At 51.3% G+C, this 24,275-nt stretch overlaps 2 protein-coding genes across 2 annotated transcripts in view; both read right to left on the minus strand.

Annotated features, from left to right (window-relative positions):
• The window catches only part of LOC115083579 (oocyte zinc finger protein XlCOF6-like), a 396,491-nt gene that overhangs the window by 64,584 nt on the left and 307,632 nt on the right, over positions 1-24,275 (minus strand). The gene's annotated exons all lie outside the window — the stretch shown is intronic.
• Positions 1,192-23,884, minus strand: LOC115083591 (gastrula zinc finger protein XlCGF57.1-like). Its single transcript, XM_029587508.1, has 2 exons — positions 23,845-23,884; positions 1,192-2,943 (listed from the first exon to the last, which is right to left on the minus strand). The coding sequence occupies exon 2, from the start codon at positions 2,511-2,513 to the stop codon at positions 1,200-1,202; it is 1,314 nt and encodes a 437-aa protein (XP_029443368.1). The 5' UTR covers positions 2,514-2,943; positions 23,845-23,884; the 3' UTR covers positions 1,192-1,199.

Raw genomic sequence — 24,275 nt, forward strand, 5'->3', positions numbered from 1 at the left:
TATATACCTCCGTGGCTCGGCCCTTAGTAAGACCACGATAGTAGCCTGATAGGGATATAGCTTGCGTCTTATCCAACTGAAAAAACCTCGCAAGGGTTTGGAAATGGTCAGGGACTTTGTACAGAGCCAGGATGGAACTAATATAATGCCTGATTTGCATGTAACTAAAGAGACTAGTAAGTGGGAGTCCATATAGAGATTGAAGTTCGGCAAAAGAAAAAGGGGCCCCATCATCCCTTAGTACATGACCCAACATGATAATACCCGCTAGTTTCCAGTCCCGAAACACTCTACTTTGGGTCCCAGGGATAAAATGTGGATTGCCCATGATAGGCATCAAAAATGCGGTATACTCAGGGAGCCCCAGTTTTTTTGTCATAGACCGCCAAGCTTGTCGGAGGGGAGCAATAAGAGGATCCCTTTTAACTGCATCCGTCAAATCTTTGTTGGGGCACATAAGTACAAATTGTATATCCAATGGATGTACCAACGTCCTCTCTGCTATTAAACTAACAAGAGTCGACTCACCCGAGATCCAATCTCGGACTATCCGCAAATTAGCCGCTATCACATAACTTTGCATGTCCGGGACTCCCAAGGTTGTGTAAATTGTTTGTAATGGGGCAAACTGATTTTTTGATATTGAGAGGTTTTGCCTCCTAATAAAAGACCTTCCATATTAATACATGAGAATGGTCTCTCCTATGTGTGAGTTTTCATGTGTTTTGTGAGAGCGCCCTTCTGCTTGAAGCTTTTACTACATTCAGTACATGAGAATGGTTGCTCCCCTGTGTGGATTCTCATGTGTTCTGTGAGGGTACCCTTCACAGGGAAGCTTTTATTACATTCACTACATGAGAATGGTCGCTCCCCTGTGTGGCTTCTCAGGTGTTTTGTGAGGGCATCCTTCACTGTGAAGTTTTTATTACATTCACTACATGAGAATAGTCGCTCACCTGTGTGGATTCTCATGTGTATTGTGAGGGTACTCTTCAGAGGAAAGCTTTTATTATTTCAGTACATGAGAATGGTCTCTCCCCAGTGTGGATTCTTGTGTGTTTTGTGAGGGCACCCTTCATAGTGAATCTTTTATTACATTCACTACATGAGAATGGTCGCTCACCTGTGTGGATTCTCATGTGACTTGTGAGGGCACTCTTCACAGGGAAGCTTTTATTACATTCAGTACATGAGAACGGTCACTCCCCTGTGTGGATTCTCATGTGTCTTGTGAGGTCACTCTTCACAGGGAAGCTTTCATTACATTCAGTACATGAGAGAAGTCCCTCACCTGTGTGGATTCTCATGTGTCTTGTGAGGATATACTTGACAGGGAAGTTTTTATTGCATTCAGTACACATGTATGGTCTTTCACCTGTGTGGATTTTCTGGTGTACGGTGAGGTGTGATTTGATAATGAAGCGTTTTCCACATTCAGTACAGCAGAATGGTCTCTCTCCTGTGTGGATTCTCATGTGACTTGTGAGGTCACCCTTCACAGGGAAGCTTTTATTACATTCAGTACATGAGAACAGTCGCTCCCCTGTGTGGATTATCATGTGTTTTGTAAGGGCACCCTTCACAGGGAAGCTTTTGGTACATTCAGTACATGAGAATGGTCGCTCCCCGGTGTGGATTCTTATGTGTTTTGTGAGGGCACCCTTCACTGTAAAGCTTTTATTACATTCACTACATGAGAATAGTCCCTCACCTGTGTGGATTCTCATGTGTGTTATGAGGGTACACTTCTCACTGAATCTTCTATTACATTCACTACATGAGAACAGGCTCCTAACGGTGTGGATTCTCATGTGTCTTGTGAGCGCACACTTCACTGGGAAGCTTTTATTACATTCACTACATGAGAATGGTCGCTCCCCGGTGTGGATTCTCATGTGTGTAATGAGCGCACACTTCACTGGGAAGCTTTTATTACATTCAGTACATGAGAATGGTCGATCCCCTGTGTGGATTCTCATGTGACTTGTGAGGGTACACATCATAGGGAAGCTTTTATTGCACTCAGTACACATGTATGGTCTTTCACCTGTGTGGATTTTCTGGTGTCGGGAGAGATATGATTTCCTAATGAAACTTTTTCCACATTCAGTACATGAGAATGGTCTCTCTCCTGTGTGGAGGCGCTGGTGCAACATTAGCGTATTCTTACGAATGAAATTTTTCCCACACTCACTGCAGGTAAATGGTTTGTTTCCAGTGTAGATTTGCTGATGTTGTGTGAGGGTTTTGCTCCTTACAAAACATTTTCCACCTTTACTGCAAAAGAATCTGGTGTGGCTTTTCTGGTGCGAGATTAGTAATTTGTGGCTAATGAAGTTTTCCCCTCCCTTATTATCTATAAATGGTCTCATTCCAGTGTGGAGTTTGGGATGTAATTTTAGCTTATACTTACTAATTAAACTTTTCCTCCACTCGCTGCAGGGGAAGGGTTGCTCTGGGTTATGTACGTTTAGGTGCAATTTTAGATTATTCTTCTGACGATTTTCCCACATTTACTGCAATGAAATAGTGTTTCTAGGGGGTGGGATTTCTGGTGCAATATTAAATGTGATTCCTTAGCAAAACTTTCACCACAGGAGTCAAACAGAAAGGATTTCTTCCCTTTCCCCTCCCTCTGGTGAAGGTCAGAAGTCTTTTGATCATTGTTAATCCTCTGGAAGGGTCTCTCTGTGCTTACGTGTCTCTGAGGCTCAGGGATTACATTGACCTCCATCTCACATACAGTGACTCCATCCTGTGAGTCTCCTGCAGGGTCTCTCTGCTTCTTCTCAGACTTCTGCTGACTATTCCTTGTGTTTCTCCTCTCAATCCCCTGCGAAACATTGTCAAAGGCAGTTCCTGATTCTCTTAGGATTAGTCCTTCTTCCATAGGATGTTCTTCTCGATTCTCCTCCTTTACATGCTGTGTGACCTCATCACTTGCTGGTGATAGAAGAAGACATTAATCATGCATTAGTGACCATGCAAATGGATCTGGGTTTCTGATCCTATAATCACTGCTCTGGCAGTGTCACACAGTGATAGAGCTGCGCATTTCTGACCAACCACTGGTGACCATGAAAAACTTCTAACAATGGGGTTTGCACCAAAAGCCTTATGAGATGAGCTCCTAAATATGTATAACCTAGAGGAGAGGAGAAAGGGGGAGACATGATAGAGACACTTCCATAGCTGAAAGGTAATAATGCTCAAGAAGTAATGTAGAGATTACTTACCTGGTAATCTCATTTTCCTTAGTGTATGCAGATGGACTCAAAACAAGTGGGTAATGTGTGCTCGTGCTAGCAGTTGGAGACGGATCTGACGTCAGCACGGGTACATATACCCCCACAGGAAGTGAAGCAACTCAGTAATCTTCCTTGCAAAAGCTGTATGAGCTATATAAGTGTAGCTGACCGATCAATTAAATAAACAGGATTCCCCTGCCAGATTGGTAATAGCTGGAGACCGCCAGTGCTCTTCAATTGGGAGGCGTCGACACCCGGCAGGGTGGAGGCCCTATGCAAGCAAAACATGGCTCACCGTGCATCGGCAAATCCCCATGTATACCGGCAGCCGGGTGGGATGCTGAGTCCATCTGCATACACTAAGGAAAAGGAGATTATCAGGTAAGTAATCTCTACATTTCCTAGCGTGTAGCAGATGGACTCAAAACAAGTGGGATGTACAAAAGCTACTCCCGGACTGGGCGGGAGGCTGCCCAAGGACCGTGTAGGATTGCCCTCGCAAATGCTGTGTCCTCCCTGGCCTGGACATCCAGACGGTAGAATCTGGAGAAGGTATGAAGGGAGGACCACGTCGCCGCTTTACATATCTCTGCAGGCGACAGCAGCTTAGTTTCTGCCCAAGAGGCCGCTTGCACTCTGGTAGAGTGAGCCTTGACCTGTAGAGGAGGTGGCTTCCCAGCCTCCACGTAGGCTGCCTTGATGACTTCTTTGATCCAGCGGGCGATGGTTGCCCGTGAGGCCGCTTCCCCTTTCTTCCCGCTGTGCAGGACGAACAGGTGGTCCGTCTTTCGTACTGCTTCTGACATTTCAAGGTATCTGGACAGTAGTCTGCCGATGTCGAGATGACGCAGTATTCGACCTTCTTCTGACTTCTGCAAACCATCCGTAGTAGGCAAGGATATGGTTTGGTTGAGGTGAAACTGTAAGACTACCTTGGGTAAAAAGGAAGGAACTGTTCGAAGATGGATAGCCTCTGGAGTGATCCTGAGAAACGGATCCCGGCAGGACAGTGCTTATAGCTCTGAAATGCGACGGGCTGAACACACAGCCAGTAAGAACCCCATCTTCAAGGTTAACAAACGGAGAGACAGGTCTCGCAGGGGCCTGAAGGTGGATCCCGCTAGAAAGTCCAACACTAGGTTGAGGTTCCACAGGGGTACTGGCCACTTCAGTGGCGGGCGAATGTGTTTGACTCCTTTCAGGAAGCGTGAAACGTCTGGGTGTGTGGCAATGGTGTTGCCGTCCCTCCTGGGACCATAGCAAGACAGCGCTGCCACCTGCACCTTGATGGAGCTGAGGGAGAGACCCTTTTGAAGTCCATCTTGTAGGAAATCCAAAACGATAGGTACCTTAGCAGCATGCGGATTGGTGCCGTGAGATTCGCACCAAGCTTCAAAAACTCTCCAGATTCTTATATACGTAAGTGATGTGGAGAACTTGCGTGCTCGGAGGAGTGTATCGATTACCGCCTCCGAGTATCCACGTTTCTTCAGTCGAGCCCTCTCAATGGCCAGACCGTAAGAGAGAATTGAGCCGGATCCTCGTGGAGGATGGGACCATGCCGCAGCAGGTCCCGGTAAGGAGGCAGGGGTAATGGGTTCCCTGCCAGTAGTCTTCTCATGTCTGCGTACCAGGGTCTTCTTGGCCAATCCAGGGCCACTAGAAGAACTAGGCCTCTGTGCCGCTGAACCTCGTGTATGATGGCACCCAGCAGGGGCCACGGAGGAAAGGCATATAGCAGAATCCCTTGAGGCCATGGCTGTACCAGGGCGTGGATCCCGCCGGCGACTGAAATATCTGGGAACTTGAGCATTGGACCGGTCCGCGAGCAGGTCCATGCCCGGCATCCCATACCGATCCACAATCATCTGGAAAGCTGTGGGTGACAGCTGCCATTCTCCCGGGTTCAGGCTTTCCCTGCTGAGGAAGTCTGCCTTGATGTTGTCTATCCCGGCGATGTGGACGGCGGAGATCTCGTGGAGATTTGCTTCTGCCCAAATCATCAGGGGAGTGATCTCCAGGGACACCTGGTGACTCTTGGTTCCACCTTGTCGGTTGATGTAGGCCACTGAGGTGGCGTTGTCTGACATCACTCTGACCGCTCTGTTTCAGAGTCTGTGGGCAAATCGCAGGCATGCGAGCCTGACTGCCCGTGCTTCTAGTCGGTTGATGTTCCATCCCGACTCCCTTCTGCTCCACCGCCCTTGGGCGGTGAGCTCTTCGCAGTGTGCTCCCCATCCGTTCAGACTGGCGTCTGTAGTGAGCAAGGTCCAGGTTGGGGAGGACATCATCGAGCCCCGGCTCAACTGGCCGGGCCGCAACCACCACCGTAGCTGAATCCGTACTCTGGCTGGTAGAGGCAGGTGGACGGTGTAGTTCTGCCATCATGGGCTCCACCGGGACAGGAGGACACATTGCAAAGGTCTCATATGAGCGCACGCCCATGGGATCACTTCCAGAGTGGACGCCATGAGGCCGAGGACCTGCAGGTAATCCCGAGCTGTGGGCTGGATGGTGCGCAGCAGCACCTGCAGACAATTCTGAAGCTTCGATATCCTCTTGGAGGTCAAGCTGACCGTGTCCGCCTGGGTGTTGAATTGGGCTCCGAGATATTCCAGCGACTGCGATGACTGTAGGGAACTCTTACTTAAGTTGACTACCCAACCCAGGCTCTCCAGGAGAGCTATAACCCTGCTGGTTGACCGGTGGCTCTCTTACGGAGACTTTGCTCTGATCAGCCAATCGTCCAGATAGGGATGGACGAGAATTCCTTCCTTCCTGAGAGCTGCCGCCACTACTATGATTACCTTGGTAAAGATCCATGGCGCAGTGGCCAACCCGAAGGGTAGGGCTCGGAACTGGAAGTGCTGATTGAGTACCTTGAAGCGTAAATAGCGCTGGTGGTCCTGATGTATCGGGATATGTAGGTAGGCTTCCGACAGATCCAGGGAGGTGAGAAACTCCCCTGGTCGCACTGCATTCTTGACGGATCGCAGAGTTTCCATGCGAAAGCTGGGGACCCGGAGGTGTCGGTTGACGGACTTCAGGTCCAGGACTGGTCGGAAGGTACCCTCTCTTTCTTGGGTACTATGAAATAGATGGAATAATGCCCAGAACATATCTCCCCCGCAGGGACCGGGGCTATGGCTCTTAGGGCTAGGAGCCTCTGTAAGGTCATTTCCAATGCCGCCTGTTTGAGAGGTGAACAGGGAGATTCCACAAACTTGGTCGGCGGAAGCCGAAGAAAATCCAGGCAATACCCTGTTCGGATGATGGCAAGGACCCATTGATCCGAGGTGATCTCGACCCACTTGTGGTAGAAGAGGGTTAGCCTGCCCCCTATGGCCGCCACCCCCGGATGGGTCGGCTGATTGTCATTGTGGTGTCCGGCTGGGCCCCGAACCCGGGCCGGTTCTCCTCTTGTGCTTAGCCCGAAAGGGCTGAGTCCTGGCCTGAGGACGAGGTGCTTGGTAGCGGGTCCGATAAGGGTGGAAGCGCTGAGAGCTGCCACCTCTAGGTGGCCTTGAAGAGGTACGCTGGCTCCTCCTAGACCTGTCTTCTGGTAGACGGGGTAACTGAGAGGTACCCCATGTCCTAGCCAATTGTTCGAGGTCGCTGCCGAACAGTAGGGAACCCTTAAAGGTCATTCTTGTGAGGTGTGACTTGGAGGAAGCGTCGGCCGCCCAATTGCGTAGCCATAGCTGCCTCCGGGCTGCCACCGAGGAGGACACTCCTTTGGCTGCCGTCCGGACGAGGTCGGAGGCTGCGTCAGTGAGGTACGCGAGAGCGGACTCCATATCTTCCCCAGGGGTGTGGGTTCGGGCCTGTGACATACAGGAATGTGTAACCACGGTGCAGCAAGTCGCAATTCGTAAAGTCATAGCTGCCACCTCAATAGCCTGCTTCAAAATGGAGTCCATACGACGATCATGGGCATCCTTGAGGGCTGCTCCCCCCTCAACCGGAATGGTGGTACGCTTCACAATGGCGCTAACGATGGCGTCTACTTTGGGGCACGCCAGAAGCTCCTTAGACGGTCGGGTCCAGCGGGTATATGCCCGACAGGGCCCGACCCCCTTGGAAAGAGGCCTCCGGCGCTTTCCATTCCAATTCGATCAGCTGCTGTGCTGCCTGTAAGAGGAAAATGGTGGGCCGTCTGGCACAGACCCTCCAGCAGAGGGTTCATCTTCGGGTCCCCCGGGGCGCTTTGGGCCGGAATGGCCAGTTCTGAAAGGCATTGGGACACCAAGCCTGGAAGATCCTCCTTTTGAAAGAAGCGTCTCATGGTGCGATATGGCGCCGTCCCCAAGGGAAGGACACCCTCCTCGGGGGATTCCTCACCCTCCGTGAAACAATCTGGATCGCCAAGGCCGGGGCTGCCGGGCGGGGAGTAGCGGGGCCGAGGTTTCGAAGGTCCAGGGCCCGGGTCCACCAGAACGGGAGGACCCACTGGAGGGGCGGACTGCCTCTGAACAAAGGTGTGAAGACCCTGGAAGAACTCCACCCAGGAAAAGGAGGCCAGATCCGGACGTAGAGGCACCAGGCCTTTCGAAGTCCCTGGTTGCTCGCTGCTACTTGTCAAGTAGCAGCGGGCCAGAGCAGGCTGGGACCTGCTCTGGCCCGGAACTCCCATGGCCTCTTCACATTGGGCACATAGGGAGTCCATGTCCTCGCTCTGGGTGGCTCTGAGATTGCATGCCGAGCAGAGGCTTAACGTTCGCATGTCAGAGTCAGGAGGAGCCGGCTCCGTGGTTGCCTGAGCTCCCTGCTGCTCCATTTCTGCCGTTATTACCACCCAGCCGGACTACGTGCCTTTTGAGCGGGCGTCTTGGAAACGTGCGCCTATTAACGGGCGTCTTATAAACATGCGCCTAAGCAATGTGCGCCTATGAGCGGGCGTCTTAGAAACGTACGCCTATAAACAGGCGTCTTATAAATATGTGCCTATGTACGGGCGCCTAAGCAATGTGCGCCTGTGTACAGGCGCCTAAGCTATGTGCGCCTGTGTATAGGCGCCTAAGCAATGTGCGCCTATAAGCGGGTGTCTTTCTATAAGAAAAGCGTACAGCGGGCGCCTAACGCAGACGAGTGCCTATCGCAGCGCGCGTACAGCAACGGGCACCTATCGCAGCGCGCGTACAGCAACGGGCACCTATCGCAGCGTGTGTACAGCAGCGGGCGCCTATCGCAGTGTGCGTACAGCAGTGGGCGCCTATCGCAGCGTGCGTACAGCAGCGGGCGCCTATCGCAGTATGCAAAAGCAAGACAAATGTCGATTTCTTCAGCGTGCTGCCGCACAAGCAGGCCCAGCTAGTCCGCACTTCCTCGGAGACCACAATAAAGATATACGCCTTACCTTGTCTTCGGCGCTTCCCGGCTAGAACCCGGGCGGTCTCCGGCTGCGGGGGGGAGAGGGGAAGTACCTTCACCGCCGCTCTAGGAAGTGCACCCGCTGCCTCTAGGCCACGCCCGAACTCGTCTCGCTCGGGGGCCAAGTCCACACCGGGACCGAGGCTGCCTCTATGCCACGCCCGAGCCCTTCTCACTCGGGGGCTAGGTCCCTGCCGCGACCCGGCCACCGGACCGAGGCTCTTACCTCCAAGGGACCACGGAAGCCAGCTCGGGAAACTCAACTGGGGGAGGGACCGACTGGAATCACCGCAGGAGTGCGGGGCTTGTCTTCAGTAAGTTGTTTTCGATGAGATTTAGAAGTTTAGAATTTGGAAACACGCTCTGCAAGCGTGAAGGAGCTCCAAACTGCTTTGGAGACGGAAATTACTGAGTTGCTTCACTTCCTGTGGGGGTATAGGTACCCGTGCTGACATCAGATCCGTCTCCAACTGCTAGCACGAGCACACTATACCCACTTGTTTTGAGTCCATCTGCTACACGCTAGGAAAACTTCTTTTGAATAGAAAATAATTTGTAGAGCAAAGGTTCTAAGGGGGGAGACTAGGAATAATATCAAGAGATATTATTTCTTCACAGAAAGTGTGGTGGATGCCTGGAATTACCTCACTGAAGTGTTGGAGATGGAAACTGTAAGAGAATATAAAAAATAACAGCAGCATAAACACAGAAGTGATAGAAGATGGAGAGAATGAAAGATAAGAGGTCAGGAACGTAGGCGAACTTGCTGGAAACAGAGCAGATACTCCATAGATAAAACCTGAGAGGGAGAGAAGAGGGAGGAAAGTGGGGGTAGGATAAGCTGGGAGGGGAAGGATGAGAGTTACCACGGAGGGACAGGACTGAGATTGATATCCAGAGAAGGGCAGATGTGATGACAGGAAAGACAGTGAGATTCTCTTAGGGTGAGAGGTGATGGCTTAATGAGGAAGAAAACTTTGTAAAGCAATGGACAAAACAGAAGACAGAATGGCCGAGAAGCTGGAGAATATGGGAGGCTGACAGGCACCTGATGTTCCCAATGGACAGAAGTGGGGAATGAGATTGGGTAGGGTTACTGTCAGGAAGAGGAAGGAGAATGGATCTGTAGGTAGGGGAGAAGGGAAAAATGGCCATGAGACAGCTAGAAGTGTGCAGACAAGCTGAAACCTCCCTATTATATCAGTGCATGGCTAAGTATGTCACGGGGTAAAAGAAAATTAGGTCTTACCTTTGATAATTTTCGTTCCTGTAGTACCACGGATCAGTCCAGACTCCTGGGTTTTGCCCCCCCTCTAGCAGATGGAGACAGAAGTTTATCAACAAAAAGTCCGTCTTATATAGGATAGTGCCACCTACAGTCTGGCAGTATTACTTAATGTCAAAGCAGAATGGAGCCAAAAAACCCAAACTATATACAGTAATCTAACAACCTGAAAACCGGATCATGAACCCCCATAGGAATACAGAACCCGAGCTAGTCGGTCAAGACAAAAAAGAAAACAGTGCAGACTCTCCATTTTCTTCAAATGTAACATGGGCGGGACTCTGGACTGATCCGTGGTACTACAGGAACGAAAATTATCAAAGGTAAGACCTAATTTTCTTTTCCCTGTACGTACCCGGATCAGTCCAGACTCCTGGGATGTACCAGAGCTCTGCTTACTTGGGATGGGATCCAGAGAGGCCCGCTTCGAGCACACCTGCTCCAAAACCAGCTGTCCCGGAATCCTGGACATCCAGGCGATAATGCCTGGCAAAAGTATGTAATGACTTCCAAGTAGCCGCTCTACAAATTTCCTCGGGGGAAACCAAATGACATTCCGCCCAGGAAGCAGCTTGAGCACGAGTCGAATGAGCCCAAAGGCCCTCTGGCAACGAACAACCACTCAAAAGATAAGCCAAATTGATGGTCTCCTTGAGCCACCGAGCAATGGTAGTCTTAGATGCCATGTTGCCCCGCCTTGGCCCACTCCAGAACACAAAGAGGTGATCTGAAACTCGAAAACCATTGGTAATCTCTACATAGCGCAGCAACGCCCTATGCACATCCAACTTCCGTAAATCCTTCGACAAGGGATCTGCCCCATCCAAGTCGGAAAAGGAAGGTAGCTCCACCGACTAATTGAGATGAAAGGAAGACACCACCTTGGGAAGAAAAGAAGGCACCGTACACAGAGAAACCCCAGAGTCCAAAATTCATAAAAAGGGCTCCCTACATGACAATGCCTGAATCTCTGACAGCTGGCGGGCCGAGGCAATCGCCACCAGGAACACAACCTTCAAAGTGAGGTCCTTCAAAGTCACTCTACGTACAGGTTCAAAAGGAGCCGCACACAAAGCTTTAAGAACTAAATCGAGGTTCCAAGATGGACATGGCTGCCACACTGGAGGACGCAGATGCTTCGCTCCTTGCAAGAAACGAGCGACATCAGGATGCGCCGCCAAACTCGCACCTTGAATATTGCTTCGTAAAAAGCTGAGCGGCCACCTGCACCCGCAAAGAACTACACGTCAAATCCTTCGCCAGACCGGCCTGAAGGAAACTCAAAATGTCTGGTATCCCTGCCTGAGTAGAGAGAAGACCCCGGTCAAGACACCATGCTTCGAAAACCTTCCACACTCGTACATAAGATAATGACAGAGAAGTCTTCCGTGAACGCAATAGCGTAGTGACAACGGCATCCGAATACCCTCTGGACTTCAGCCGCTTCCTTTCAAAAGCCATGCCACTAGACAAAAGCGCTCGACCTGGTCGAAGCAAACGGGACCCTGATGAAGCAGGTTCGGCCAGTCTTGAAACCGTAAGGGGCCGTCGATGGTTAGATTGCTCAGATCCGCAAACCAAGGGCGTCTCGGCCACTCTGACGTAATCAGAATCACCTCCGACGGATGTAATTCGATGCAACGAAGGATCTGGCCTATGAGAGGCCAAGGTGGAAACACATACAGCAGAACATCGGTGGGCCAAGGAAGAACCAGAGCGTCCACACCCTCTGCTCCTGTGTCTCGCCGACGAGCAAAGAAGCACGGAGCCTTGGAGTTCTTGAACGTCACCATCAGATCCATACTTGGCATGCCCCACCGAGTGCAGACAGTCTGAAAGGCCTCCTCCGAGAGCTCCCACTCTCCGGGATCTAGAGAATGACGACTGAGAAAATCCGCATGAACATTTTCCACTCCGGCTATGTGAGAAGCCACTATGCTGACTAAATGCAGTTCCACCCATGAGATCAACAGACGAGCCTCTGACGCCACTGGATGACTCCGGGTTCCACCCTGGCGATTGATGTAAGCCACTGTGGTTGCATTGTCGGAGAGAACTCAGACTGACTTGCCTCAGAAAAATCAGAAGAAACGCCTGTAGTGCCAGTCGCACTGCCCTGGTCTCCAAGCGATTGATGGACCATTGCGCTTCCTCTGGGGACCACCGCCCCTGCACTGACTTTCTCAGGCATACTGCTCCCCAACCGTGTAGTCTGGCATCCGTGGTGACCACAGTCCAGTCGGGAACCGCTAAAGGGACCCCCCCCCCCGCTGCAAATTGTCCGGAAGCAACCACCAGTTCAGACTGTCCTGTGCTGACTCCGTCATTGGTAAAAGAAGATGGAATTCCTCCGAAACCAGGCTCCATTGGGAAAGCAATGTGGATTGTAAAGGCCACAGATGTGCAAATGCCCATGGGACCAATTCCAAAGTCGAAGCCATAGAACCTAGGACTTGTAAGTAATCCCATACCATCGGAATTTGCTTGGTCAACAAGCAAATTCCGATGGTAATCCCATACCATACCATCGGAATTTGCTTGGTCAACAAGGCTCGCTTCTGACCTTGGAGCTTGAGCATCCGTTCCTCTGTGAGGGTCACTCGACCCTGACAAGTGTCGAACAGAGCTCCCAAAAGCTTCAACGACTGAGACATTACGAGTCGATTCTTGGACAGGTTAACCACTCAGCCGAGGGCTTTCAACAACTGAAGTATGCAATCTATCGCTTCCCAGCAAAGCACCTCCGACTTCGCCCAAATTAACCAATCGTCCCGGTATGGGTGCACTAGAAACCCCTCCTTCCATAACAGTGCTGCCACAACCACCATAATCTTGGTAAAGGTGGGAGGTGCAGTGGCCAGACTAAACGGGAGGGCTTGAAATTGGTAGTGCTGACTCAACATGGAGAACCTCAGAAATCTCTGATGATCGGCCCGAATCCCAATGTGTAAATACGCTTCCGTGAGATCTAGAGATGCAAGAAATTCCCCTTGCCGAACTGATGCAATGACGGACCTTAATGTTTCGCAGACACCTTTTGACTAACTTGAGGTCGAGAATGGGTCGAAAAGTTCCCTCTTTCTTTGGTACCACGAAGTAAATGGAATAACGACCCCTTCGAAGTTCCGACGGAGGAACTGGAACAATGGCGCCGAGGTCTATCAGGCACTGCAGGGTGTCCTTTACTGCTCGACGCTTGGTGGCATGGCGCATGGAGATACCAGATTTTGTGGCTGGACCCGACTTGCAAAATGCGTAACCGTGTCTTATCACCAACAGTACCCACTGATCCAATGTGATTTTGGCCCATTCCTCGTAAAACAGAGACAATCTGCCTCCCACCATGGGAACCAAGGAACGGACCGGCCGCACATCATTGTGAAGGCTTTCCGCTGGGAGCACTTTGGCCGGCGCCAGGTCTCCCGAAACAACGGCCACGAAAGGACTGAGAATATATTTGCTGCCGGGTGGCATCGTGATGAAAGGAAGAAACCGACCCCCGAGAAGTCCTAGACTTCCAGCCTCCCCGAAACCGAGCCCTGGAGGAGAAGGAACCTCTCGACTTCGGTCTATCCTCCAGCAACCAATGCACTTTATTCTCACCCAAGGACTGAATGAGGTCTTCTAGCTCCTTTCCAAAGAGCAACTTTCCTTTAAACGGTAAGGAACCCAACTGAGATTTAGATGACACGTCCGCCGTCCAGTGGCGTAGCCACAGCAGACACCTGGCGGAAACAGCCGACACCATGGCTCTGGCCGACGTACGGAGCAAGTCGTGGAAGGCATCAGCGCTATAGGCTATCATCGCCTCTAAACGTCCCGCTTGCAGGGATTCTTCTTGAGATAGCGATTCGTTAGTCAAAAGCTATTGAACCCAACGCAGGCCCACCGCAAAGAAAAATTATTACACATCGCAGCCCGGATGACCAGGGCGGAAAACTCAAAAATCTTCCTCAGTTGAATCTTGAACATACGATCCTGTAGATCCTTAAGGGCCATCCCCCCAGTGACCGAAATGGTGGTCGTCTTCGTGACCGCCGCCACCGCTGCATCCACCTTAGGCACTCGTAAGAACATAAGAACATAAGAAAATGCCATACTGGGTCAGACCAAGGGTCCATCAAGCCCAGCATCCTCTTTCCAACAGTGGCCAATCCAGGCCATAAGAACCTGGCAAGTACCCAAAAACTAAGTCTATTCCATGTTACCATTGCTAATGGCAGTGGCTATTCTCTAAGTGAACTTAATAGCAGGTAATGGACTTCTCCTCCAAGAACTTATCCAATCCTTTTTTAAACACAGCTATACTAACTGCATTAACCACATCCTCTGGCAACAAATTCCAAAGTTTAATTGTGCGTTGAGTAAAAAAGAACTTTCTCCAATTAGTTTTAAATGTGCCCCATGCTAACTTCATGGAGTGCCCCCTAGTCTTTCTACTATCCGAAAGAGTAAATAACCGATTCACATCTACCCGTTCTAGACCTCTCATGATTTTAAACACCTCTATCATATCCCCCCTCAGTCGTCTCTTCTCCAAGCTGAAAAGTCCTAATCTCTTTAGTCTTTCCTCATAGGGGAGTTGTTCCATTCATCTTATCATTTTGGTAGCCCTTCTCTGTACCTTCTCTATCGCAATTATGTCTTTTTTGAGATGCGGCGACCAGAATTGTACATAGTATTCAAGGTGCGGTCTCACCATGGAGCGATACAAAGGCATTATGACATTTTCCGTTTTATTCACCATTCCCTTTCTAATAATTCCCAACATTGTTTGCTTTTTTGACTGCCCCAGCACACTGAACTGACCATTTCAATGTGTTATCCACTATGACACCTAGATCTCTTTCTTGGGTTGTAGCACCTAATATGGAACCCAACATTGTGTAATTATAGCATGGGTTATTTTTCCCTATATGCATCACCTTGCACTTATCCACATTAAATTTCATCTGCCATTTGGATGCCCAATTTTCCAGTCTCACAAGGTCTTCCTGCAATTTATCACAATCCGCTTGTGATTTAACTACTCTGAACAATTTTGGATCATCTGCAAATTTGATTATCTCACTCGTCGTATTTCTTTCCAGATCATTTATAAATATTGAAAAGTAAGGGTCCCAATACAGATCCCTGAGGCACTCCACTGTCCACTCCCTTCCACTGAGAAAATTGTCCATTTAATCCTACTCTCTGCTTCCTGTCTTTTAGCCAGTTTGCAATCCACGAAAGGACATCACCACCTATCCCATGACTTTTTACTTTTCCTAGAAGCCTCTCATGAGGAACTTTGTCAAATGCCTTCTGAAAATCCAAGTATACTATATCTACCGGTTCACCTTTATCCACATGTTTATTAACTCCTTCAAAAAAGTGAAGCAGATTTGTGAGGCAAGACTTGCCCTGGGTAAAGCCATGCTGACTTTGTTCCATTAAACCATGTCTTTCTATATGTTCTGTGATTTTGATGTTTAGAACCCTTTCCACTATTTTTCCAGGCACTGAAGTCAGGCTAACCGGTCTGTAGTTTCCTGGATCACCCCTGGAGCCCTTTTTAAATATTGGGGTTACATTTGCTATCCTCCAGTCTTCAGGTACAATGGATGATTTTAATGATAAGTTACAAATTTTTACTAAAAAGTTCCAAGGCCTCTTCCGGCAGCGGATAGAGTTTATCCATGGCCTTAGCCACCTTAAGGCCCAAGTCCGGAGTGTCCCACTCCTTGAAAAGTAGATCGGTAGCCGAGAAATGAAATGGGAAAGAGGACGGTGGACCCCTGAGCCCCAATACCACAGGATCCGTAGCCCCCAACCTGGACTCTTCCTGAGGAAGGGGAATGCCCAATTCCCCTAAAATCAGTGGAATGAGTGGACCCAACTCATCCTTACGAAACAGGTATACGACCTTCGGGTCGTCTCCCTCCGCCCCATGAGACCCCCTGACACCACTCATAAATGGCTCTGTCGCCCCTTCCACTCCCCTCGGGGGTTGAGCGGGAAACTCCGGATCAACGGGGTCATCCAAATCCGTGGAGCTATCCATATCCACCAGTGGGGTTCTCAAATGGGGGGGGGGGCCTGTGGCCTGATGAAGGACCAGGGTCCTCCACTGTCTTGGCCCGCTTCAGGGCCCCAGGTTGTGGGTCCAGGTCCAGAGGTCTCTTTTTTCCAGCTTTCCGGGCCTTAAAGGCCTTATGCATCAAGAGAACAAATTCTGAAGAGAAGGAGAAGTCCGAGGAGACAGGATCCTCTCGCCCCCAGTAGGAACCTCCCCAGCAGTCAGGCTATCAGAAACCATGGGCCTGTCCCCCTCAGGGACTCTCCGCTGCGGGGATAAGTTCGGCGGGAGAGATTCCCCTGCCTGCACTGTCTGTACTGCTGACAGCAAAGGGCCCAAAATGGCGCCCGCTCCGGAGGCTGCGGACCCGAGAGGGTTCAAAATGGCGGCCTTTCCCACCATTTTGAACCCATGTTTTGCGGGAACAGACCCGTAATCGACGGAGGGAGCTCCCTGAACGCCCCTGACATGGACTGCACCCTCACCACGACCCTCCGAGACGCTGTGGAAGCTCCCTCTCCCCCAGAAAGGCAGTTCGAACAGAGACCATCCTACGACAAATGCTCATGGCGCCACAGGCCCAACAGGCTGTCCGACGCGGCATAAGGGAGAATAAAAAGAAGGTACCCCCAAAATACGGCGAAAACGGTGCGAAATTCCCCCCCCCCCCCCCCGAATCAGAAGGGAAGGGAGGGCGAAGCCGCAACAATAGGAACCGACCGTCCGAAACATTTCTTTTTTTTTTTAAACAAATACTTGCCTCTAGCCCTCCTGGGGGAAGTGAGCCGGGCTCCCCGGTATCACCCCCAGTAGTGAATGAGCTGGAACAAAGAAAGGGCTTTCACCCAGTACCTCAGCTGCTGCCTACAACCAGGGAGGATGGTCCCCTCAGGACCTCACAACCCCCTGGGAGGCGGGAGACTCTGAACTGCAGGCAGTCACTGCGGTCCCAGTCAAGCTACTAAAACTGTCTTTTAAATATTATTATTAATTTTTTGTTTTTTAAACTAAACCTGTCACTAAAGCCCAAAACTTAACTTAGGCCCTATCACAGACTGTAGGATTTGCACCCCTTCCATCTGCTGGAGACCAGAAGAATACTGCCAGACTGTAGGTGGCACCATCCTATATAATGGAGAAATTACTTACCTGATAATTTCGTTTTCCTTAGTGTAGACAGATGGACTCAGGACCAATGGGTATAGTGTACTCCTGCTAGCAGTTGGAGACAGATCAGATTTCAATCTGACGTCAGACCCCAGTTCACATACCCCCTTGCAGGAAGTGCAGCTCTTCAGTATTCTTCCTTGCAAAGCCTTGAGGATATATGTGTGTCTGACTGATCGATTAACTTGAGTAACTTGATTAACTCTATAACTTCATAACTCGTTAAACGTAACAACTTGATTAACTTGTTTAAGTCGAATTGGTTGGATTGACTATAGCTGGAGACCGCCAGTGAAATCAGCCGGAAGGCTCTGACACCTGGCAGGGTGAAACTCCTAGGTAAACGAAACTTGGCTTACCCTTAAGTCATTTGATATCATGTGTACGGCAGCCAAAGGTGGAATGCTGAGTCCATCTGTCTACACTAAGGAAAACAAAATTATCAGGTAAATAATTTCTCCATTTCCTAGCGTGTAGCAGATGGACTCAGGACCAATGGGATGTATAAAAGCTACTCCCGAACCGGGTGGGAGGCTGCCCGTGACCCACTTAGTACTGCCCTTGCAAATGCCGTGTCCTCCCGAGCCTGAACATCCAGACGGTAGAATCTGGAGAAGGTATGGATGGAGGACCATGTCGCCGCCCTGCAGATCTCAGCGGGTGACATCATTCTGGACTCTGCCCAGGATGCTGCCTGGGCTCTGGTCAAATGGGCCTTGATCTGTAGAGGTGGGGGTTTCCCCCCTTCTACGTAGGCCGCCTTGATAACTTCCTTGATCCAGCGGGTATGGTGGCCCGCGAGGCCGCTTCCCCGTTTCTTCCTGCTGAGAAGAACGAAAAGGTGGTCCGTCTTTCTTACGGATTACGACATTTCCAAATATCTGGATAGGAGTCTGCCGATGTTGAGGTGGCGTAGACTACGGGCTTCCTCTGAGTTCTTCAAGGCTTCTGCCGATGGGAGCGAGATGGTCTGGTTAAGATGGAAGTGTGATACCACCTTGGGGAGGAACGAGGGGACCGTGCGTAGTTGGATGGATCCCGGGGTGAACCTGAGGAACGGCTCACGGCAGGACAGTGCCTGCAGCTCCGAGATGTGTCGAGCTGAAAAGACTGCCAGCAAAAACATGGTCTTTAGAGTCAATAGACGGAGAGACAGGCCCCGGAGGGGTCTGAAAGCTGTTCCTGCTAGGAATTCCAGCACGAGGTTGAGATTCCACAGAGGTACCGGCCACCTCAGTGGTGGGCGGATGTGTTTTAACTCCTTTCAGGAAGCGTGACACGTCCGGGTGAGCAGCTATGCTGTTGTCCCCGCTCTTGGAGCCGTAGCATGACAATGTGGCCACCTGTACCTTGATGGAGTTGAGAGACAGACCTTTCTGAAGTCCATTCTGTAAGAATTCCAGGATCACTGGAACCTTGAATGAGCGTGGCTTGACGTTGTTGTCTTTGCACCAGGCTTCAAAAACTCTCCAAATCCTTATGTACGTCAGTGATGTGGAGAACTTGCGTGCTCAGAGGAGGGTTTCGATTACCGCCCCTGAGTATCCGTTCTCAGGCGAGCCCTCTCAATGGCCAAACCATAAGAGAGAATTGAGCTGGGTCCTCGTGAAGGATGGGTCTTTGCTGTAGCAGGTCCCTGTGTGGAGGCAGGGGAAGGAGGTTCCCTGCCAGTAGCCTTTTCATGTCTGCAACCAGGGTCTTCTTGGCCAATCCGGAGCCACAAGAAGAACTAGTCCCCTGTGTAGCTGTATCTTGTGAACGATTGAGCCCAGCAGGGGCCACGGTGGGAAGGCGTATAGTAGGGTCCCCGGTGGCCAGCTCTGTACCAGGGCATTGATCCCTTGGGACTGTAGCTCCCGCCTGCGGCTGAAGTATCTGGGTACTTGGGCGTTGGATCTGCTTGCCAGAAGGTCCATGTGCGGCGTCCCCCACCGGTGCACTATCATTTGGAATGCTGCGGATGACAGCTTCCATTCTCCGGGATCTAGACTTTCTCTGAGGTAGTCCGCCTTTTTGTTGTCTTTCCCGGCGATGTGGACAGCGGAGATCTCCTGGAGGTTCGCCTCCACCCACGCCATCAGTGGGTCTATTTCTAGGGATACCTGTTGGCTTCTGGTGCCCCCTTGCCGGTTGATGTAGGCCACTGTTGTGGCATTGTCCGACATCACTCTGACTGCCTTGTCCCGCAGTCTGTGAGCGAGCCGCAGGCAGGCTAGCCTGACTGCCCGTGCTTCTAGGCGATTGATGTTCCATCCTGCCTCTTCGGCATTCCATTGCCCTTGGGCGGTTAATTCCTCACAGTGAGCTCCCCATCCTCGTAGGCTGGCATCTGTGGTGAGCAGGGTCTAGGTCGGGGAGGACAGTCTCGATCCCCGATTCAGGTGACTGGTCTGCAGCCACCACTGTAGTTGGGTCCGGACTCTGCCCGGGAGGAATAGTTCTGGGACCGTGGATTCCACCTTGACAGAAGTGAGCGTTGAAGGGGCCTCATGTGGGCTTGTGCCCATGGCACAATTTCCAGTGTGGATGCCATCAAGCCGAGGACTTGCAGGTAAATCCCATGCTGTGGGATGAGGGTCGTTTAGTAATGTTTGCAGCCGGTTCCACAGTTTCGATCTCCTTGTGGGGGTCAGGCTGACCTTGTCTTCTTTGGTGTCGAATCAGACTCCTAAGTATTCCAGTGACTGTGAGGGCTATAGGAAACTCTTGTTTGTGTTGACCACCCATCCTAGGCTCTCCAGTAGGGTTATGACCCTGCTGGTTGCTTGGTGGCTTTCCTCTGGCGACTTTGCCCTGATCAGCCAATCGTCTAGGTAAGGGTTTTACAAGGATTCCTTCCCTCCTCAATGCTGCCACTACCACTACTGTTACTTTGGTGAATGTCCGGGGGGCTGTGGCTAACCCGAAGGGCAGCGCCCGGAATTGGTAGTGGCGATCCAGGACCTTGAAGCGTAGATAGCGCTGATGTTCCTGGTGAATTGGTATATGTAGGTAGGCCTCCGATAGGTCCAGTGAGGTGAGGAACTCTCCCGGTTGTATCGCCCTTATGACGGAGCGTAGAGTTTCCATGCGGAAGTGGGGGATCCTCAGATAGCGGTTGACCGACTTGAGGTCCAAGATGGGTCGGAACATTCCCTCTTTCTTGGGGACGATAAAGTAAATGGAATAATGACCAGTGTACGTTTCCTGTGGAGGCACTGGGATGATGGCCTCGAGGGCCAGGAGTCTGGCTAGTGTGGTTTCCACTGCCGCCCTCTTGGTGGGGTCGTGGCAGGGAGACTCCACAAACTTTTCCGGAGGAGTTCGTAAGAAGTCCAGAGAGTACCCCTCCTGGATGATGGCTAGGACCCACTTGTCCGAAGTTATCTCAACCCATCTGCAGTAGAATAGGGCTAGTCTGCCCCCTATGGCTTCTTCCCTTGGACGGGTCAGCTGAATCTCATTGTGGGGTGCGGCTGGGGCCTGGACCTGAGCCGGTTCCCCTCTTGTTGTGCTTGCTCCGAAAGGACTGGCTTCGGCCTGTGGAGCGTGGCGCTTGGTAGCTGTTTCTGCTGTAAGGATTGAAGCGCTGTGAACTTCTGCCCCTGGATGCTCTGGGGAAGTGTCGTTGGTTTCTCTTTGACCTATCTTCTGGTAGGCATAGTATTGGGGAGTCTCCCCATTTGTCGGCCAGTTTCTCTAGTTCTCTGCCGAACAAGAGGGATCCTTTGAAGGGCATCCTTGTGAGGCGTGTTTTGGAGGATGAGTCCGCTGACCAGTTTCGAAGCCAGAGTTGTCTCCTGGCCGCCACTGCAGATGACACTCCTCTGGCCACTGTGCGCACTAGGTCGGAAGCAGCGTCCACAAGGAATGCTACTGCTGGTTCCATGACTTCTCCCGGGACGTTGTTCCTGGATTGGGACAGGCAGGCACGTGTCACCACGGTGCAGCAGGTCGCAATTTGAAGAGCCATAGCTGCCACGTCAAAGGACTGCTTGAGGATGGACTCCAGCCGCCGGTCGTGTGCATCCTTGAGTGCCGCACCTCCCTCAACCGGGATAGTGGTGCGCTTAGCCACCACGCAGACCATGGCGTCCACTCTTGGGCATGTAAAGAGCTCTTTGGTTGTCGGATCCAGAGGGTACATGGCTGCCAAGGCTCGTCCCCCTTTGAAGGTGGACTCTGGTGCATTCCATTCCAGGTCAATTAGCTGTTGCGCAGCTTGTAACAGCGGAAAATGGCAGGAGGGCTGTCGGAGGCCCTCCAGCAGGGAATTCAGTTTAGGTTCCCCTGAGGAGCCTGGACCCGGGATAGCGAGCTCTGACAGGCATTGGGCGACCAGGTCCGGGAGCTCGTCCTTTGTGAAAAAGTGCCTCATGGTTCGATGAGGCTCTGACCCTGGTGGGTGCTCCCCTTCTTCTAGGGGCTCGATGTCCTCTTCGGAGATGTTCGTGTCCCCATAAGTGGGGCTTCTGGGTGGAAGACGTGATCTGGGTCTTGAAGAGCCTGGGGCATCGGGGTTCTCCAATGAGCCATGTGGCTGTGGAGTTTCGGATTGCATTTGAATTAGGGCATGAACCCCTTTGAAGAACTCCACCCATGAGATCGATGAAGTGTCCAAGCTGAGGGCGCTGGTTCTCTGGGGGTCCCCGAATGTAGGGGAGTCCCCCTATGATTGGCTAGGTCCGGGTGCTCCCTGAGGAACTAGTACTCGGCCCTGGGTGGGACTGGCCCTGGCCTGGTTCTCCCAGGGCCTCCTCACACTGGGTGCACAGGGCATCGGCCTCCTCGCTTTGTGCGGCTCTGAGATGGCAGTCAGGGCAGAGGCCTTGAGCTTTTATCTCTATTTCTGGTGGTGCCATGGATGCCGGCGCGTAAAACCTGTGCGCTCCTGTGTGCCGGGGTTGTGCGTGGATGTGCGCTCAGGTATAGTTGTGCGCGCAGCTAGTAGGGCGCACGTATTCTGTGCGCACGGCCTTTGTGCTCTCGGCTTATGCGCCCCTGTTGTGCGTATAAATTTGTGCGCACAATAGACTTTGTGCGCCTAGGCTAGGTTATGCGCTCGGGTGTCCAGAGCGGCGCATGGGCCCGAATGGCGACGGCGAGCACGCGGGCAAGATGGCGACCACCTTGTAGGGTCTCCACGTGGGCAGACCCTTGTAGTAACCGGGGTCTGACCCAGCTTGGGCGAATCAACCCGGTGGCACTGGTCTCGTCGCTGACCTGCGCTCCTCCTCGATCCTCGGAGACCGGTTGATACGAAGATTTCTACCTTACCTTGTCTTCGGCGCTTCCCGGCTTCGTTCCGGGTGGTCTCCGGCTGAGGGGGGAGAGGGTAACTACCTTCACCGCCGCGCACGAGGGTGCACCCGCTGCCTCTCAGCCACGCCCGAGAATTGGGGGCAAAGTCCTCGCCGCGATTCGGCCGCCGGACCGAGGCTCACCTCCGAGGGACCACGGAAATCACCTCGGGAATCTCAACTAGGGGAGAGACCCGATGGTGTCACCGCAGGAGAGCGGGGCTCGTTCCAGGTAAGTTTTCTTCTTTTAATTTGGTTTTCTTCTTGAATTTGGTTCTAACGCTCTGAGAGCGTGCAGATAACTCCTAACTGCTTTGGAGACAGAAAATACTGAAGAGCTACACTTCCTGCAGGGGGTATGTGTACTGGGGTCTGACGTCAGATTGAAATCTGATCCGTCTCCAACTGCTAGCAGGAGTACACTATACCCATTGGTCCTGAGTCCATCTGCTACACGCTAGGAAAGGCAGAATTTTTGTTAATAAACTTCTGTCTCCATCTGCTAGAGGGGGGGCAAAATCCAGGAGTCTGGACTGATCCGGGTTCATACAGGGAATGACTGTCATGAAGCAAGCTCAGACCTCTTATATCCTGCTGTTCATATGCAGCTAATTGTAAAACAAGAATGTACGCAACCGAGTGAGCAAAGATACGCTGGAGTTTTAAATCACCTGCACAAGTACATGTGTATGATGTAAAATACGCCCAGCATGTGTACTCGAGCAGATGTAAAGCACATTTCTTCCTTAAGAATTTGTCGGCTTTAATGCGTACAGGGAAGAGGATTTTAAACCCTGCTCAGGTTAAAGCCATTCCCAGTTTTACCCATTAGCCCACCAGTTTGCCCAGTCTATCTCAGGGTCATCCAGACCCTTCCAGTTCTTCATCCTGCACTCCCCCCAGTTGAGCAAGACCCTTCATCCTATAGTGTTAGTCCTATAAAGTGATTTCTGCAGACTTACACCTCACCAGGAGCAGCAGGAAATATACGCAGCTAACAGTGCACCACGAGCAGCGGCCGCCGGATTTACCCACTGAACTGCTGGCCCCGCCCCTTTCTTAGCACGAGCAAGTAATTAGCAGCTTTTGAAATTCATGTCGCTCACGTGCGGCCACGTAGTCATCTTTTAGTGCGAGTAAAGCTTTTAAAATTTGGCCCATTCAGGCCTGTATCCTGGTCCTGCTGCTGAGGGCTCAGTCAAGTCCCTTGAGAAACTTTGTGGATGCTCCCCAGCAGGTGCCTCATGAAAGACATCTGAGATAAATTCCTAGACTGCCTCGCAGGGGCCGTCGCACGTGAAAAGATCCAAACAACCAATCTCAGGTGCCAGCTCAGACCCAGAGCAATGCTGGAGCTGGAGTCAGGAGAAAAGTCACAAACGACCTTCATAAATCAGCCCTCGAGTCCACTTAACATGCAGATAATGCAATTTTTACCTAGGGAGATGAGGGTCTCATAATTCTCCTTCATCACGTCCCTGTAAAGCTCCTTCTGCCCTTCATCCAAAAACCCCCACTCCTCCTGGGAGAAATAGACAGCGATGTCCTCAAACGTCACCCGCACCTGAAACACAAACCAGAAACACTCAGAGACACGTGGAGGGGCTCAGGGTGCATTAGATCTCAGCTGGATTTATTATCCTAACATTTTATCATTGAAAAGAGGGCACCAGGACCCCTCTTCCCCAGGAAATGCCAGATTTGTTCCCTCTGTGCTGCCCCTAGAATCAGTTTCCTCCATAGACCCGAGGGCTTTCAAATCAAACTGGAAAATATTTTCTAATACCAGAGACAGAGAATATAAAATGTCATTGCGTGGATAAATCACATTATAATAAAAAGGAAGCTATAAGAGCATTATCCAGAAC

The sequence above is a fragment of the Rhinatrema bivittatum genome, chromosome 2 (assembly GCF_901001135.1).
Source record: "Rhinatrema bivittatum chromosome 2, aRhiBiv1.1, whole genome shotgun sequence".
NCBI lineage: Eukaryota > Metazoa > Chordata > Amphibia > Gymnophiona > Rhinatrematidae > Rhinatrema > Rhinatrema bivittatum.

What these genes read in the sequence shown, in the direction of transcription:
- LOC115083591 (XM_029587508.1), bottom strand. Translation starts at nt 2,513, where the DNA reads ATGTGGGAAAATCGTCAGAAGAATAATCTAAAATTGCACCTAAACGTA.